General features: G+C 36.4%; 2 protein-coding genes across 6 annotated transcripts in view; both read right to left on the bottom strand.

Moving 5' to 3' along the window:
• Positions 1 to 240: 240 nt before the first annotated feature.
• rab41 (RAB41, member RAS oncogene family) lies at positions 241 to 14,491 on the bottom strand. 5 transcript variants are annotated; one of them, XM_073820732.1, is made up of 8 exons: positions 14,318 to 14,491; positions 13,317 to 13,375; positions 11,669 to 11,722; positions 8,719 to 8,824; positions 8,181 to 8,292; positions 7,842 to 7,935; positions 3,373 to 3,466; positions 1,168 to 1,234 (listed from the first exon to the last, which is right to left on the bottom strand). In XM_073820732.1, the coding sequence occupies exons 1-7, from the start codon at positions 14,394 to 14,396 to the stop codon at positions 3,407 to 3,409; spliced, it is 564 nt and encodes a 187-aa protein (XP_073676833.1). In that variant the 5' UTR covers positions 14,397 to 14,491; the 3' UTR covers positions 1,168 to 1,234; positions 3,373 to 3,406. The 5 variants fall into 5 exon arrangements, with proteins under 5 accessions (XP_073676832.1, XP_073676831.1, XP_073676830.1 ...); XM_073820731.1 differs by lacking the exons at positions 3,373 to 3,466; positions 8,719 to 8,824 and adding an exon at positions 11,165 to 11,270 and having other exon boundaries at positions 241 to 1,234; XM_073820730.1 differs by lacking the exons at positions 7,842 to 7,935; positions 8,719 to 8,824 and adding an exon at positions 11,165 to 11,270 and having other exon boundaries at positions 245 to 1,234.
• Positions 14,492 to 16,038: 1,547 nt separating this feature from the next.
• septin6 (septin 6) overlaps positions 16,039 to 17,450 on the bottom strand; it is a 30,580-nt gene continuing 29,168 nt past the window's right edge. Inside the window, exon 10 of the mRNA XM_073821100.1 lies at positions 16,039 to 17,403. Within this exon, the coding sequence (XP_073677201.1) occupies positions 17,394 to 17,403 (10 nt within the window). The 3' untranslated portion in view covers positions 16,039 to 17,393. The remainder of the gene's footprint in view (positions 17,404 to 17,450) is intronic.

Here is a 17,450-nt window from a genome sequence, read left to right as displayed (position 1 = left end):
GATGACTCAATGTGCAATTCACCTTTATTCCTCGAGGTGGCACTGTTTAATATACAATTATGATGTGATGTTTTACTCATATCGCAGGCATAAAACAAAAAAGAATATCATCAGTGAAAATTGAACTGGTTTGAATGGCTTTACTGTAGAGCAATTACTGTACGTAATAAAATATAAATGTCACTGTTATGATTCGAACAAACCTGTCCCAATCTAAATCAAATGATTGGCAATATATGAAGTTCCAATCTAAATTGAATGATTTGTGATCCGCAGTCCAATTGGAGCGCTGCGACACAATGGTTTAACTGATTCAGAGTTTGAATCACTGTGTGCTTTTTAAAATCATTACAAGTGATTTTGAAATTTGAAAATGAATGCCTCTTTTAATTTGATCTGTTTTTTGCAAGTAGTGAATCGCTTAAACTTAATGATCAAAGAGTTTGAATCAATCGGAGTGGTTTCAGCACAAATGACTCGATTGATTTGGTTCATCTGTTCCTCTTTTCACATCTACAGCCATGACACTGTCGGTACTTGCTTAGCTCGATTGAATAACTGTGTGAATTTTGCGTGAAAAGATGTGTGCTTATTGACAAAATTAAACACTTATTTCATAGATTTATTATCTTTTAAAAAAAATTCAAGCACTTTCCAAGTACCCCTTCAGGAATATTGCTATATTCAAAGGTTTTCCAGGACTTAAATTTCAAAAAATGTCAAATTCAAGTACTTCAAGCACTTTAAGCACCTTTTACAAACCCTGTTGCTATTAACTTAATTTGGACAACTTTAAAGGCGATTTTCTCTATTTTTTTGCACCCTCAGATTCCAGACTTTCAAATAGTTGTATCTCGGCCAAATACTATCCTAACAAACCATACATCATCTGAAAGTTGAATAAATAAGCTTTCCACTGATGTAGAAATCTCAATTTTACCACAAAATTTATTTATGACTGGTTTTGTTGTCCAGGGTCACATTTGAATAAGTACACTGGATTAATCATTTTATCATTTCTGTTTTGGTTTAAATCATGAAAAAGAAAAAAAAAATCCTGGCGTGTGATCTCCTTCTATCAGCTGAAGCGGACCAACTGATTCTGACATTTTAATGCGAGTGATGTCATATTTGTCAGAAGCAATTTACTGTGCATGTAAAGGATACTGTCCTCTTTGCTTTTCTCTGGTGTACTATCCATTCCAGGCAGAGCAGCAGCAACACGACGAAACAGCTGGAAAACAAAAGAAAGCTCATTAGGTGAAAACTCTGATGCTTGGGCCAAATGTACAGAAATCAATGCAGGTTTAAAGGGATAGTTCACCCAAAAATGAAAATTGTGTCATTCATTGCTCATTCTCATGTTGTTTCAAACCCATAAGACCTTCGATCATATTTGGAACACAAATTAGGATATTTCTGATTAAATCCAAGAGCTTTCTGACCCTGCATAGACAGCAATACAACTACTATGTTCAAAGCATAGGAAGGTAGTATGGGCATTGTCAAAATAGTCCACATAAAATTAGTGTAGTCTTGTGAACACTTGTCGAAGACTGACACAGAAGAGAAGACAATGTTGAATGTTTTTTTTTCTTTGCATACAAAAAGTACTCTAGTAGCTTCAAATTTGAACCACTGATGTCACTATTATATTAATGTCCTTACTGCCTTTCTGGGCCTTGAATGTGGTAGTTGCATTGCTGTCTATGCAGGGTCAGAAAGCTCTCTGATTTCATCAAAAATATCTTAATTTGTGTTCTGAAGATGAACGAAGGAGTTACGGGTTTGGAACAACATGAGGGTAAGTAATTAATGACAGAACTATCTCTTTAATATAATCCAAAATATCTTACTAGTAGGGGAGACTGGGGCTAGTCAATATTCTCTTTTGATGGATGATTATTGAAAAAATATACCCTACAATCTTAGGATATAAAAAAATATTTCCACTGATATTATAGATAAAAAAAATCTGCAGTTAATTGAACACACATTTGACATTTTGTGAATATTTTCTGGCATGTTGTCACACTATATGGGGTAAATTGTCACAAAACAAGCTGAAAAACCTAGTTTCTAATATATTTAAAATAGTAAAACAACTATGTAAAAAATGAAAGTTGCAAACCGCAAAAATACAGAATACCAAAAAAAAGTTATACTGTAATAAAGCTGTATCAAATTGTAATGTATAAAATACATTAAAAGATAATGCACTTTAATACCGAAACTTTTTTTGTTTTACTCACACAACAGCTATTAGACATAAAACAAAAAATAATTCTAATTTAAGAGGATTTGAAAGAAATGTTTGAAATGCACATATTAAACCACTGCTAGATAACGCAAGCATTTGCTGACTTGGAGATCTGACTCAAAATCTTAATGTTAAGTTTGGTTAAAATTTAATTTATTCCTGTCGTAACAAAACTGAATTTTCAGCAACATTACTCCAGTCTTCAGTGTCATGATCTGTCTTTTGTCAGTAGGTAATATCAGTTTACATTTCCAAACATTCATTTTGCCAATAATTGTAATAATCCATTGAGATTTTTGTTTGCACAAGGAAACTGACAAGTCAGTGCTCCACACAGAGATCTGATCTCATCATTATCCAAGTCTGTCTGGAGTGACATGAAGAAACAGAACAAACTGCGACAGAGATCTCACTGGATTATTACAATTAATGGCAAATTGAATTTCTGAAAAAGTAAACTGATATTTCCTACTGATAGTGCAGAAAAAGATAGAAATACCCAACTTAAATCAATTTTTAGCTTGAAAATACTAGTGTTCTAATAATTTTGGCCACTGTTGTATTTTGTGGAACTGCAAATGTCTTTACTGTTATTTTTTTCTTAATCAATTTAATGAATCACTGAAAAAAAAAAAAGTTTTAGAACCCCACGCTTTTGAATGGTAGTGTAGCACTTGCACTTCCTCATGTGAAACTAGCCCTGGTCTCCCCAATTTAAACTATTTAAAGAGCCTCCATGTTCTAGACATTATGACAAAAAAGTAATACAGTATGCTTATAAAAAGCACAATGCACGAATGAAATGTCCACATCCAGTCTGTGAATTGCAAGTGGTGCTACAACAAAGCACATGAAGAAGAATCATTCTAGCGACGCTTGGTCAACATGCAAAGGACATCTGTGACACAAAACATGAGGAGCACTTCAAGCAAAAGAAACAAAACGCAAACACAAAAGAGCAGCCCAATGGCACAGGACACCTGTGAACGTGAGGCGGGGGCAGAATGGCTAACGATGGGTGAGGCAGAGAAAGACAGAAACCAACGGAAGTACAAGATAGAATAGTGAAGGGAAGGTAGGGCTGGGCTGTCCTCGCTTCTCAGTGATTCTACCTGTTTGACATTGTAGCCAGTCTTTGCGCTGGTTTCAATGAACATGACATTCAGTTCCTTTGCCCTCTGCTCGCCCTCCTCCGTGGTAATCTGTCTGCTCGACCGGAGCAGGGAGGGGGGAAGGAAAGAAATACAGACAGACAAAAGAACTGCATCAAGAAGAAGAGAAAAGAGACAGAGACTAACTGAGGTTCACATTAGTAATAGGGGAAAAAGAGGAATTAGTGTTTTGATAGGACCCCGTCACAGGTTGAAAAGTTGAGGAATGGCTGAAATCGTAACACTGAAAAGAGATCACTGCACTGCAGTTCAACAAAAGGCTATTTACAATCAACAACAAACAAAAAAAAAATGAACACCCTCTTAAGGGAATTGATGATAATGTCATTGGCACTTGGGGCATTATAATATCCCTCGTTTGTTTGCGGCTTATAGAGACAGTTCACCCAGCAATTAATATTCTGTCATCATTTACTCATCCTCATGTTGTCTCAAGCCTGTTTGATTAAATTCTTCTTTGGAACATGAAAGAGTAACGGTCCCACTTTATATTAGATGGTCTTAAGTACTATGTACACTACCAGTCAAAAGTTTTGGAACAGTAAGATTTTCTCTCTTTTCTGTTTTTTAAGTCTCTTCTCCTCACCAAGCCTGCGTTTATTTGATGTGAGGAACAGCAGAAACAGTACAATTTTGAAATATTTTTTTCTGTTTAAAATGTTTTTCTATTTGAACATATTTTAAAATGTAATTTATTCCTGTGATCAAAGCTACATTTCTTGCATCATTACTCCAGTCTTCATTCATCACATGAGCTTTCAGAAATCATTCTAATATGCCGTTTACTGTCATCAATATTTAAAACAGAGTCCATTTTTTCAGGATTCTTTGATAAATAGCAAGATGAAGAGCCAAAGACCAGCGTTTTTCAGCACTTTTTTCAGCGCTTAAGAAAATAAAGAAATTAAAGAAATACTTTATTTAGCAAGGATGCTTTAAATTGATCAAAAGACATAATATAATGTTACAAAAGATTTCCATTTTAGATAAATGCTATTCTTCCAAACGTTCTATTTATCAAAGAAACTTGACAAAAAAAAAAAAAAAAAAAAAAAAAAATCTACTCCACTCTTTTCAACATAATAAATATTTTTTGAGCAGCAAATCAGAATACTAGAGTGATTTCTGAAGAATTGTGTGACTGGAGTAATCATGCTAAAAATTCAGCTTTGAAATCACAGGAATAAATTACATTTTTTAAATATATTCAAATAGAAAACAGTTTTAAATAGAAAAAATATTTCAAATATTTTACTGTCTTTGCTTTTGTTGGATCAAATAAACACACTCTGTGACTTAAAAAACATTGAAAATCTTGCTGTTTGAAAACTTTTGACTGCTAGTGTACTTGCATCAAAAAAGAAGCACAATATACTTATTGTATTCATATTGCATTGCTAATACTTTTGCTGCTATTGAGGTGGGATACGGGTAAGGTTAGAGACAGGTTTGATTGTATAAGTAGGTTTAAGGGTGGGCTAATGAGTAAGGGATTAATCAAGAGTGTAATTATAAATTTAATTACAGATGTAATTACATCCATGTATTTTTTCAATACAACTACAAAGTAAAAACATGTATGTACACAATAAGTGCATTGTATGATTAATGTAAGTCATACAATGTAAATGTAAGTAAGTACATAGTAGTTAAGGCCACCTAATATAAAGTGGGACCTAAGTCACAAAGAATAATAGAAGAATGTCCAAACTCCTTTTCATCCACTTCTATAATACAGAAAAAGCAACACAGACATTTTGCTAAATGTCTTCTTTTGAGTTCCTCAGAAGAATAAGTTAAACATGTTTGGAACGACACAAGGGTGATAAGACCTAGGTAAACTACTCCTTTAATATTCCTACACTACATCCGAGGCCTTTTTATAAAATTTGATCAACTTCCTACAGAGAATAATTTTGACTCTGGACATTTTTACAGCGCTTTTAAAGATAGTTATGCCCAGATTAACACAGAATCTTCTGCATTTGAAGGTAAACATCTGCAGAAAGGCTTTAGATATGGTAAAATGTGTTAAACTGAGCTAGACATTTATTTGTTAGCTGAAAACATAAATCAACGTGGACATTTTTTAATAAAAGGACACACAAAAGGTAGGAGATGTAAAGACTTTGTGAATGACATGCATTTCAATTCATTAGAAATCTGCAGAGCTGTCTGCTGAATTCTGTGGCGGCAGAATCCGTGTGGGTGTTAATGTCAAATTCCTTCCATCTTTCATTTTGGTTTCCTTGGGCAGGTTACAACTGACAGGGCTGGACATTCTTTCACAAAAAAAGTGTTTAAAATAGTCTAATGTGAGTTCTGAGTGAGGGTGAAAATTTCCCTATGTAGATTGTGCATCGGGTTCAAGATAATCACATAATTTGACCTGAAAAAATGACCTGTGTAAGCAGTTCATCTGGGCAATATACCTGTACATCTGATTAACTGGTAGAAATTTGTTAACTGGTAAAGATTTTCGACTATCGTCTCTATCGCAGTTACATGCTCATGTGTTGAGCAATGCTGTGCTACGTGGTCACGAAAACTTATCGTTTGCACCCGTTTTTAAGTTTAAAACAAGTTGTTATAAGAAAGAAAACTCATTTTGCTATATGCACGCACTGTCTGAGAGACTGTTTTTAAATGCTGTCAGAGAGGTTAGCACGTGAAGACAGTGTTGATTAGAGCACAGGAGTATTAACCCGAGTTATTTACTTTATAGACCTTGAGCGGATAAATACACATACTTTCATATGTCAAAATGCCCAGCTTTGCAAGTATACTCATAAACAGTAATTTAGGTCTTTGGTAAAAGGAAACAGCTGAGAAAGAAAACAGTGTGTAACAGTATATTGGATCCGGGCGGCTCTTAAAGTGACAGCAGTCTAATATTCCTGCTGTCTGTCATTCGTGTTAATCAAACAACAATAAAGAAAATCTCTAACTGCTCTTGATTAAATCACTTTTGTAACCTTAACGAGAAGAAATATAGTTTTAAAGGAGAAGTTCACTTCCAGAACAAAAATGTACATATAATTTACTCACTACCTTGTCATCCAAGATGTTCATGTCTGTCTTTCTTTCTTCAGTCATAAAGAAATTATGTTTTTTAAAGAAAACATTTCAGGATTTCTCTGCATATAGTGGACTTCTATGGTGCCCATGAGTTTGAACTTCCAAAATAGGGAAACTAAATTTAAACTAAATTTACATTGACAATTTGTATAATTTTTAACCTCAAATGCTCGTCTTGTCTAGCTCTGTGTATTCCAGTTCAAAACAGGTAGGTTAGATCAAAAAACGCCCATCCAATTTTCTCCTCCAACTACAAAATTGCCCTACATCGCTGTTTTACTTTCTTCGCGTGTTCACTTTATAAACACTGGGTTGGTACTTATGCAATGATGTAGAACAATTTTGAAATTAGAGGAGAAAATGAGTGTTTTGACACACCATAACTGTCTTAAACGGGAATACACAGAGCACACACAGAGCTAGACAAGACAAGCATTTGAGGTTAAAAAGTATATAAATTGTATTTTTTTTTTTTTAGAAAATAACTGATAGTTCCGCTAGATAAGACCCTTCTTCCTTGGCTGGGATTGTTTAGAGCCCGTTGAAGCCGTTCAAACTCACAGGCACCATAGAAGACCATATGGAGAGAAATCCTAAAATGTTTTCATCAAAAAAAAAAAAATTCTTTATGACTCAAGAAAGAAAGACATGAACATCTTGGATGACAAAGGTGTGAGTAATTTCTTATTTATTTGTTCTACTGTAGTTTTTTTTGTCCTATTGTTTGCAATTAGTTCCTTATTTTTATTTAATCACTGACTGTTTACTTGTCTTAAGTGAGCTTGAGTTATTCATTTAGGCTAGTATCATAAAGACCTTATTTAAAGCAACAATTACTACATTGTGATAGATTTCGTTACAGTGATATTTTGCACCCTATTCTACACTAGTGACAGTGGACCCTTTTGCTCATGTTATACTTTCAAAATACAACAGTATCCTATTTTAAACATTGTGGCCCGGTTTCGCAAACAAGGCTTAAGCCTAGTCCTAGACTAAAATGTAAGTCTGAGGTGTATCAACTGAAATAAAATTGCACTGATTGATTTTAAAATATATCAGTGCCTTTGTTTTGTCTCAAGATGCACACCAGTAATGTTTTTTTCTAAGCATGTTTATAAAAATTACTTAAATGTCCTAATTGAACTATGGTCTAATCCTGGCTTAGTCTAAGCCCTGTCTGGGAAACCGGGCCTGTGTGTTTAGCTCATTTTTATAACCTGAAAGGCTGAGTCAAAATTATTTTCCATGGAAGTCAACAATATGCCACCGATTCTGTTACATAAATAAGAAACCTTAGGTCTGCACTACAGCTCTATCGTTTCACCCACCTGTTTGACGTTATAACCAGCTTTGGCGCTGGTCTCTATGTACATCACACCCAGTTCCCGTGCTTTTTTCTCTGCTGCCTCTACTGACACTTGCCTGCCATAGTCCATAGTGCAGGACACAGTTCAAATTAGAATGGATATGAAAAACAAAAGTAGTAATGGAAAATCAAAAATAAAATCAACACAGGAGAAAATATGATCAAACAGAAAAGCAAACAATGGCACAAATTACTCAACGTAATATTTAAATAAATGACAAGGAGAAAACTGAACACAAAAATAACTTAAAACGATGGACGAACAAAGGATGTGTTCATCAAACTCCTCCAGTTTCTGTACCTTTTATCAGCCAAGTCTGTTTTGTTGCCAACCAACATGATAATGACATCACTTCCTCGCTCTGTTCTGACATCATCTATCCACTTTGAAGTCTGCTGGAAAGAGTTGAGATCTGAAGAACAGACGGGAAAAAAAAGTCAGGCAAGGACTAAATGTCTTGTGTTGGAAATGACTTGATTGATCGATCTGCACAATCCAAATTTGGCAGCTGTAAAATCACAGCTCTGCAGTGATTTAAAGCCAAGCTTTCTTAGAAGAAAGTGTGCAAGCAGACTGTTAGTATGAAGATCAACAAAACAGAAGTCGGTTAAGTTAAAGCACAGGTCATTTCGATGCTCAGTAACAGCAGTTTGCTGTTACAAAAGAAGCAAGTACAATATACTTATCACTATTCTGAATGGAATAATAAAAATATCATTGTTCCCACGCAACCATACTTAGATGAACTGCCTTGACATAGAAGCAGCTGGCGAATAGTGCTAACTGTGCCCTGGAGGCATAAATCCCTGCTGACCCCATGAGTGAGGCTCGGACTCACTGGTGATGTCATAGACCACCACAGCAATAGTGGAGTCTCGGATGTAGCTGGGAATGAGGCTGCGGAAGCGCTCCTGTCCTGCAGTGTCCCACAGCTGGAGCCGAACCTGAGGGACCAGCGAACCGTGGTGTGCAAAGAAAACAAGGGAAAGAGAAAGGCAGAACAGAGAAAAGAAAAGATATAAAGAGAGGATAGGGGCAAGGGAGCAGGGTTAGAAGAAAAAGAACAACATCAAAGAAACCAAACATGACGGAAATGGAGAAATGCATCTACACAATCAACCAATTTTTGCTTCTTTTTTGCTTGAAGTTTTGTATTTATAGATCATGACCTGAAGGTTTCAGGAAATACGAATAGGAATGATTTCTGCATTTCTCCATTCCTCCTCTCTGAATGACGCTGCTTTCTACGAGATGCTTTGCAAATGGCACTCCATACATGTAAGTATTGCTGGACATGTTTTCAGTCTAAACCTCTAAAATGGTTTTGAAATATTTATAAAAAGCCTAAATTGTTTTCATAAAGACCCTAAAATTTAAACTTTGAGATCATTTGTACACCCTCAAATTGTTCCAAATCCAAAGACTTCCTTACTTCCATGGAACACAAAGTATTCTGAATAATGTTTGTTGTCCATATAAGTCAATGGGGCCAAACGTTTACATACACCTTGCAGAATCTGCAAAATGTTAATTATTTTACCAAAATATGTTCTTTTTTTAATTAGTACTGACCTGAGTAAGATATTTCACATTAAAGACATTTACATATAGTCCACAAGATAACAGTTAAATTACCTGATGTTGTTACCTGAATGATCCACAGCTATGTTTTTGTTTAGTGATAGTTGTTCATGAGTCCCTTGTTTGTCCTGAACAGTTAAACTGCCCGCTGTTCTTCAGAAAAATCCTTTAGGTGCCACAAATTCTTTGTTTTCAGCATTTTTGTGTATTTGAACCTTTTCCAACAATAACTGTATGATTTTGAGATCCATCTTTTCACACTGAGGACAACTGAGGGACTCATATGCAACTAATACAGAAGGTTCAATCACTCACTGATGCTTCAGAAGAAAAAAACTATGAAGAAAAACTATTAAGATCCAGAGCAGGAGTTCTCAACTCTGGCCCTCGAGGTTCATTTTCCTGCAGAGTTTAGCTCCAACCCTAATCAAACACACCTGAACAAGCTAATCAAGCTCTTCATCATTACTAGAAAGTTACAGGCAGGTGAGTTTGATCAAGGTTGGATCAAAGGAAAGTGGACCTTGAGGGCCAGAGTTGAGAACCTCTGATCCAGAGGGTGAAAATGTTTTGAATGTGAAGGTCAGCTAAATATAGCTTATTTTGTTTTCTAGTATCTTCAGTAGATTCTGAAGGGCATTGCTAAATGAACAACATGATATTTAGGGAAAATAAGAAAAATGTACACATCTTCATTCTGTTCAAAAGTTTACACCCCTGGCTCTTAAAGCAGTGGTTCTCAATCCTGGTCCCGGGGGACCCCTGCTCTGCACATTTTGCATGTTTCCCTTATTTAACACCTGATTGAGATCATCAGCTCATGAGGAGAGAGATCCATGAGCTGAACTAATCAGCTAATGATCTCAGTCAGGTGTGTTAAATAAGGGAGACATGCAAAATGTGCAGAGCAGGGGTCCCCCAGGACCAGGATTGAGAACCACTGTCTTAAAGCATAGTTTTTCCTTTTGGAGCATCATGTTCTGTAATAGTTGCATTTGAGTCCCTCAGTTGTCCTCAGCATGAAAAAATGGATGTCAAAATCATACAATCATTGTTGGAAAGGGTTCAAATACACAAAATGCTGAAAAACCAAAGAATTTGTGGGACCTGAAGGATTTTTCTGAAGAACAGCGGGCAGTTTAACTGTTCAGGACAAACAAGCACCTAAACAAATCACTAAATCACTAAACAAAAAACACAGCTGTGGATCATTCAAGTAACAACACAGTATTAAGAATCAAGTGCAAACTTTTGAACAGGGTAACGTTTATAAACTCAACCATTATTTTCTCTTGTGGACTGTAAACGTCTTTTATGTGAAATATCTTATTCAGGTCAATACTAAAAAAAAATTCCACACATTTTCTATGATCCCTCTTATTTTGGTCAAATAATTACCATTGTGCAGATTCTAAGGTGAATGTAAACTTTTGAAGAAAAAAAAAAAACACAGAGAAAATATACTGACTTTTACTTTATGGACAAAAGCAGATATGTCCTTTTGGGTGCCTCATAAAAAAGAAAGTCATCCATGTTTGAAACAACATGAGGGTGTTTTTTTTTTTTTTTTTGACTTTAATTAGCTTTCCCAGAAATTCTCAAATAAACCAGCACACACTTAAAAAGCTTCATGAGTGCCATTTACTCAAGCGGTACCCGACTGGACCCCACCATGTGGTGAAGCAGGAGCACTAGCTACCTACTTGCTATATCATAGACCACCACTGCGGCTGCTGAGTCTCTGATGTAACTGGGAATGAGGCTACGGAAGCGTTCCTGCCCAGCAGTGTCCCACAGCTGTAGTCGAATCTATGACCATCCATGCAGCACAACAGGCATGGGGACCCATTCAGCACCCAGCCATGGAAGAGAGTGGGGTGAGGTGGACAAAGACACAACCAAACTTAAAAGGTGAAATCAAAATAAATGACAAACTAATGACATAAGTGTGATGAGCTACAAGCATGCACGAGGAATTACGCAAATGATAACTGTGATGAATCTGTGACTATCACCTGACGGACTTCAAATGAATAAAGAAAGATGTCTTATAGACTTTACAGGTGATATTAGAATGACTTGAGCCAGTGTGTGTCAAAACCATCTACTATACTAGTACTAACACTGTTAGTCAATATTTAAACTAAACCAGGCTTGGACACACAGAGACTCCTTGGAAATGATTCTAGAAATGATCTCTGTCCTACCGTGCGGTCTTCCAAGTACATGGTTTTTGACAGAAAGTCTATACCAATAGTTGCCTGTAGAGAGAAACGATGAGTTCATTTAGTGCACACTGCAAAAACGTTCACTGAAGGAATATTCATTTTTTTCTGTGGAACATAAAGGGAGATATTTTGCAGAATGTCATTAATTACTCTCCTTCATGTCGTTCCAAACCCGTAAGACCTTTGTTCGTCTTCGGAACACAAACTAAAATATTTTTGATGATATAACACTATTTTGTTGATATTCTTGGTTTATTTCTGGACCTTGAATGTGGTAGGACCCTTGTTGTCTATAGAGGGCCAAAGAGCTCTCGGATTTCATCAGAAATACCTTAAAGGAGTAGTTCACTTTCAAAACAAAAATGTACAGATAATGTACTCACCCCCTTGTCATCCAAGATGTTCATGTCTTTCTTTCTTCAGTCGTAAGAAATTATGTTTTTTGAGTAAGACATTTCAGGATATCTCTCCATATAATGGACTTCTATGGTGCCCCGAGTTTGAACTTCCAAAATGCAGCTTCAAAGGGCTCTAATGGCGCTTTTCCACTACACAGTACCAGCTCGCCTCGGCTCGAATCGACTCGGCTCTGTTTGGTTTTCCACTGTGTAAAAGTTGTACCTGTACCGGCTTCCAGGTACTTTTTTTCGTACCACCTCCGGCGAGGTTCCAAGCGAGCTGAGGCGATACTAAAATGTGACGTGAAAACACAGCAGACTGCTGATTGGTCAGAGAGAATCGTCACTATTCACTGCGTCATCATTGCACGCGCCAGCAATAGTATCCAGAATAACCCCGCCATTTTTAAAAAGTTTGGCCAGAGATTGCGTGACATATCCAATCCATTACATATTATGGCAACTCGGAAGAATACGCCGTGGTCAAACGAGGAGGTGCAGACAGCGGGTGTGTGTCGCGTAGAAGATTACATCACGGCAGTTTCCTGCAGCGTCGCTATGACAACCAGGTACTATTGTGGAGGTACAGGTACACCTTTTACAAAGTGGAAAACCAAACAGAGCCGAGGCGAGCTGGTACTGTGTAAACGATCCCAGCCTAGGAAAGAAGGGTCTTATGTAGCAAAACGATGGGTTATTTTCTAAAAAAAAATTACAATACATATACACTTTTTAACTTAAAATGCTCATCTTGTCTAGCTCAGCAAGTCAAACATTTGAGATTAAAAAGTAAATAAGTTGTAAATGTTTTTAGAAAATAACCGATCGTTTCGCTAGATAAGACACTTCTTCCTCGGCTGGGATCGTTTACAGCCCTTTGAAGCTGCATTTAAACTGCATTTTAGAAGTTCAAACTCAGGGGCACCATAAAAGTCCATTATATGGAGAAAAATCCTGAAATGTTTTCCTCAAAAATCACCATTTCTTTACAACTGAAGAAAAAAAGACATGAACATCTTGGATGACAAGGGGGTGAGTACATTATCTGTACATTTTTGAAAGTGAACTACTCCTTTAACTTGTGTTCCGAAGATGAATGAAGGTCTTACATGGTGAATAATTAATGACAGAATATTAATTTTTGGGTAAAATATCCCTTTAAGATTCATAGTAACATAATAAGCATCTGTGAACATAATATGAACTGTGACAGTCACAGCAGATGTTACCTGATAGGTATTATCGAAGCTGTCATACATAAACCTGGTGATAAGTGAAGTTTTGCCCACTGTGGAGAAAGAGAAAAACAAAGGAAATTACAAATAAGGACCTCTCAAAACCTAGTGTGCTCCCTACATAGACAGCATGCTTGGTGTTCGCATCCAACGATGCTGTCAAAAAAAGGGAAGGGATGCATTGGTCTGCGGGATGAGTCTGAACTCTGATCGCTGCGTTGGCAACATGGGTGTCGCCGTCCTGCTTTCACAGCCACATACCATATCAATACAGGCTAAGAAATGCAGCAACACTCGTTTACGACAGCTCCCTGGTGTTTTTTTTTACGTCCGATTCGGCCATTATGAAACGAAAACGTGGATGTGACGCGGATGATGTGGCAGTTAAACATCCCTGATGTGGTTTATGAGCTCATGATCTTGATTGTCACAGCCGGCTAGCTAGAAACATGCTAAGTGCTAAGCGCTAGCAACAATCTGTACAACAGACAGTCTTGTTTTGTAAACCAAAACATGTTTATTTACGACTGCAGCGAAGTCTTATTTGCATTTTTTGTGTTAAACACTAATAATCAATGCGATTACATATAAAAGGCCTTTAAACAGGGGAGATCTCTATTGTGGCTAAGACCAGACAACACAAACATGCTAACACAAGGACTTAATAGCTTCCTTCGATGTCTACATGCAAGAATACATACAACATTGAGAGGAAAGACATATGAATAACATGTACTTTCTCGGTTAAAGCATAATTGAAGATCTATAATAACCGTATTTTTCAAATATAGCTCGGACACTGCAATGTTCAATGCGACAGGACAAGCGTTTTCTGTCATTTTCAATGCATTTTAAGTGCTTGTCCCTATTTGTATCCGTCCAAACTGTCCTATGTTTATTTGCGTGTTTATTTCATAACATCTATCTCTCTGTAGCATCCTTTCACCTGGCCTGTCCGTTTCTCTGTCCACGTCTCACATTATCTGAACGCTTACCGCTTTGCTCGCCCAAGAAAACCAGCTTGAATTTCCGCAGAGGGTTGCCGAACTCTCCGCCACCGGTCGTAGTAGACATATTTATCGAGTGCAATAAACAAAAACTATCTAAATGTTATTATTTTCTGTGTGCGGACGAAGGACACACTGTACAGTCCAGTGTCGGAGCGCTGATGATTCCTGAGAGTGACAGCGCCTCTCAGTGGTCAGAGATGGAAACGCAGGACACGCTGTGGCTGTGTTTGACTACCTAGTGCTGGAGAGCTGCCTTCGCATGCTGTCTAGGTTCCAGTCAAGCGTTTGAACGCGACTGTGAGTGCCAAAATGCTCTCTAAGTAGGCAGCTGACTAGGTTTTGAAACACAGCCTTTGACTACTGTCATAGCTAACAATTGTGTATCATTTAAAGCCTTAATTTGCATCTTATCTTATCTGGATTTTCTTTATATAATTCCTACAATAACATAGGCTAGATATACAGTTGAGGTCAAAAGTTTACATACACCTTGTAGAATCTGCATAACGTTAATTTTTAGTTTACCAAAATAAGAGGGATCATACAAAATGCATGTTACTTATTTATTTAGTACTGACCTGAATAAGATATTTCACATACAAGATGTTTACATACAGTCCACAAGATAAATAATAGTTCAAAAGTTTACCTGTTGTTACCTGAATTAAAAACAGTTAAACTGCCTGCTGTGCTTCATAAAAATCTTTCAGGTCCCACAAATTCTTTGGTTTTTCAGCATTTTTGTGTATTTGAACCCTTTTCCAACGACTGTATGATTTTGAGATCCATCTTTTCACACTGAGGACAACTGAGGGACTCATATGCAACTATTACAGAAGGTTCAAACACTCACTGATGCTCCAGAAGTAAAAACAATGCATTAAGAGCCAGGGGGTGAAAACTTTTGAACAGAATGAAGATGTGTTCATTTTTCCTATTTTGGTCATAAAAAATAACATGTATTTTGTATGACCCCCCTATACTCGGAAATTAACTCTTAACCGTTAAGAGGCAATATCTGCCCCCTGGAATACCTCAAATACTTAAATTAAATTGACCCAATTACTTTAATCAATTGCAACTTTAAAATTGTATAAAATTATGCATGTAAAAACAGGAGCTTATAGGGCTGGGATATTATGACAAAATCATTATTGTAGATTATTGCTCTTTATATATTGTAATAATGATTATTAATATCGATATTGGAAAAAAAAACGTTTTTGTTTCATTTTGGGCATGTCATATTCTGGCTATTCTAGCTACATAGACAAACATGATAGTCAAGTCTAGCACAAGTTATGCAAAAACACCCTTTATAATCACTGAAGCTACGAAATGAACCTTTTATTTACATCGTATCTGCACTGTGTTGTTTATAATGAGAATTCGCGAGTGTGCGCACTCATTAACAGCTCCATCGTTTTCAGCGCTGACTAATCTAAGCGCGTCTGATTGGCCAATGCATTCCAAAGTTCGACAGAAACGCATTTGATTGGTTATAAGGCTCAACGCTGTACAAAACAGCATGTAAAAGCATTCTGATGCTGAATCTGAATTCTAATACCTTGTTTAATTGTGCAGGGGCATTTTTTGCCCCATTTGTCTTAAATTTATAGGGCATTTTTATTTACTTTGGTAGCAAGCCCTTGTTAATTTCTGACCTTGATGTCTCTCATTTGGAGGATAAATTATGAAGTAGCATATAGGTTTTTTAAAACGTTTTATTGAAAATGTACACCATGGAATCTTACTACAGTTAAATATTTCACAAATTTCTGGTATTAGGGGTGGGGGTAATTGACATTAAAGGGAAAATATGGAAGATGACTAGAAAAATGTAGGCCAGTCTTGACACCCAAAATATTTCACACAGAAAACAGTCACTTGTCAATAATGTCATTAATCATGTTAAACATGTCTCGGCATTGATAGGCAAAATAGGTCCTTAAAATTATATGTACTGCACATATGCATGACTGTCTGGACGTCATAACTGACTTAGTTGAAATGAAATGACTGAAACCCTTGACACATATTTAAATGCAGTATTTGGCAAATGGAAAATGACATTTATAAACTGAATGTAACTGCACATGTACCTGGAATAAATACATATAATAAAATAGTCCAAAATAAGAAGTATTTGAAGAGTAAATATGTCTAAGCAAAGAATAACTCCATATATAAACAAAAACATGTTCAGGGCATGCAAAAGAACAGAAGATTAAGAATATAAAAAAGTGGCACTGAATGTGACCTACATGGTATTTCAATAGGTGCTTCATTATTCATTAAGATTAAGTTTTAAATAAATTATAACTATATCGCTGTGACTATTTAAGACTTGAAATGTATAGGGCATTACAAAACATACAATACAAACCTCTCCGATTTTGCTTATATTTACCTCATGCTTTCAAAAAAAGATTCTCATTAAATATCCCTCGCCAACAAGGAACTTTCGGGCCCATTTTCTTTGGATTTTCTCTAAAATCACAGCCAGCGTGTCAAAATGTTTTCAAGTCTTGTTGAAAGATAATACCTACATCTAAATTATACATAGTGTTTGCAAATAAGTTAGTATCCGTTCACTCCTCACAGTTAACACTGTGTTAATAATGTTGACGAGGACATGCAGGTTCATTCACAAACACATGTATTTGTAAAAGAAACAAAACGATTGTTTAATTGAACAGATTAAAACTGCAAGGCAATATCACAGACATAAAAAGCTAAACTAAGGATCCCTTTAGTTCACAGCCATTCTACCAAAGCTTTGGCTTTGGTGTCACCAGCAAACAATAATGTTATCTGTAAAAATACTAATGAGGGACTGCTTAGCATGCCCTAATTAGGAAACACAGATAATATTGTTGAAAAAATACCATGTTAAGACCACATAAGGCCATGTTCAACAGGGCACACAGCATGAAAGTTTTCAAATTAAAAAAACTAAATATTCAAACAAGGCTGACTTAGTGAAAAAGACAGGAAGAAGAGTGGACAAGCGTCTCGTGGAAGCTGCAATCCCCTCTTCCAACAGGTGGCCAAGACAGAGTTAAAAGAAGCTAGAAGAAGAGAGGAGACAAACGCAGATTAGAGAAAGTATCAAAAG

Source organism: Garra rufa, chromosome 16 (genome assembly GCF_049309525.1).
Source record: "Garra rufa chromosome 16, GarRuf1.0, whole genome shotgun sequence".
NCBI classification, from domain to species: domain Eukaryota; kingdom Metazoa; phylum Chordata; class Actinopteri; order Cypriniformes; family Cyprinidae; genus Garra; species Garra rufa.
The sequence above is the reverse complement of the archived record's forward strand: the minus strand, read 5'-3'. Positions and strand labels throughout refer to the sequence as shown.

Coding starts and splice junctions, on each gene's coding strand:
- rab41 (XM_073820731.1), bottom strand. CDS start 14,396: ATGTCTACTACGACCGGTGGCGGAGAGTTCGGCAACCCTCTGCGGAAA. Junction 11,271..11,668: donor TGTACTTGGAAGACCGCACG/GTAGGACAGAGA, acceptor GGATGGTCATAG/ATTCGACTACAGCTGTGGGA. Junction 1,235..7,841: donor CTGGTTATAACGTCAAACAG/GTGGGTGAAACG, acceptor TTTGTTTTCCAG/CTGTTTCGTCGTGTTGCTGC.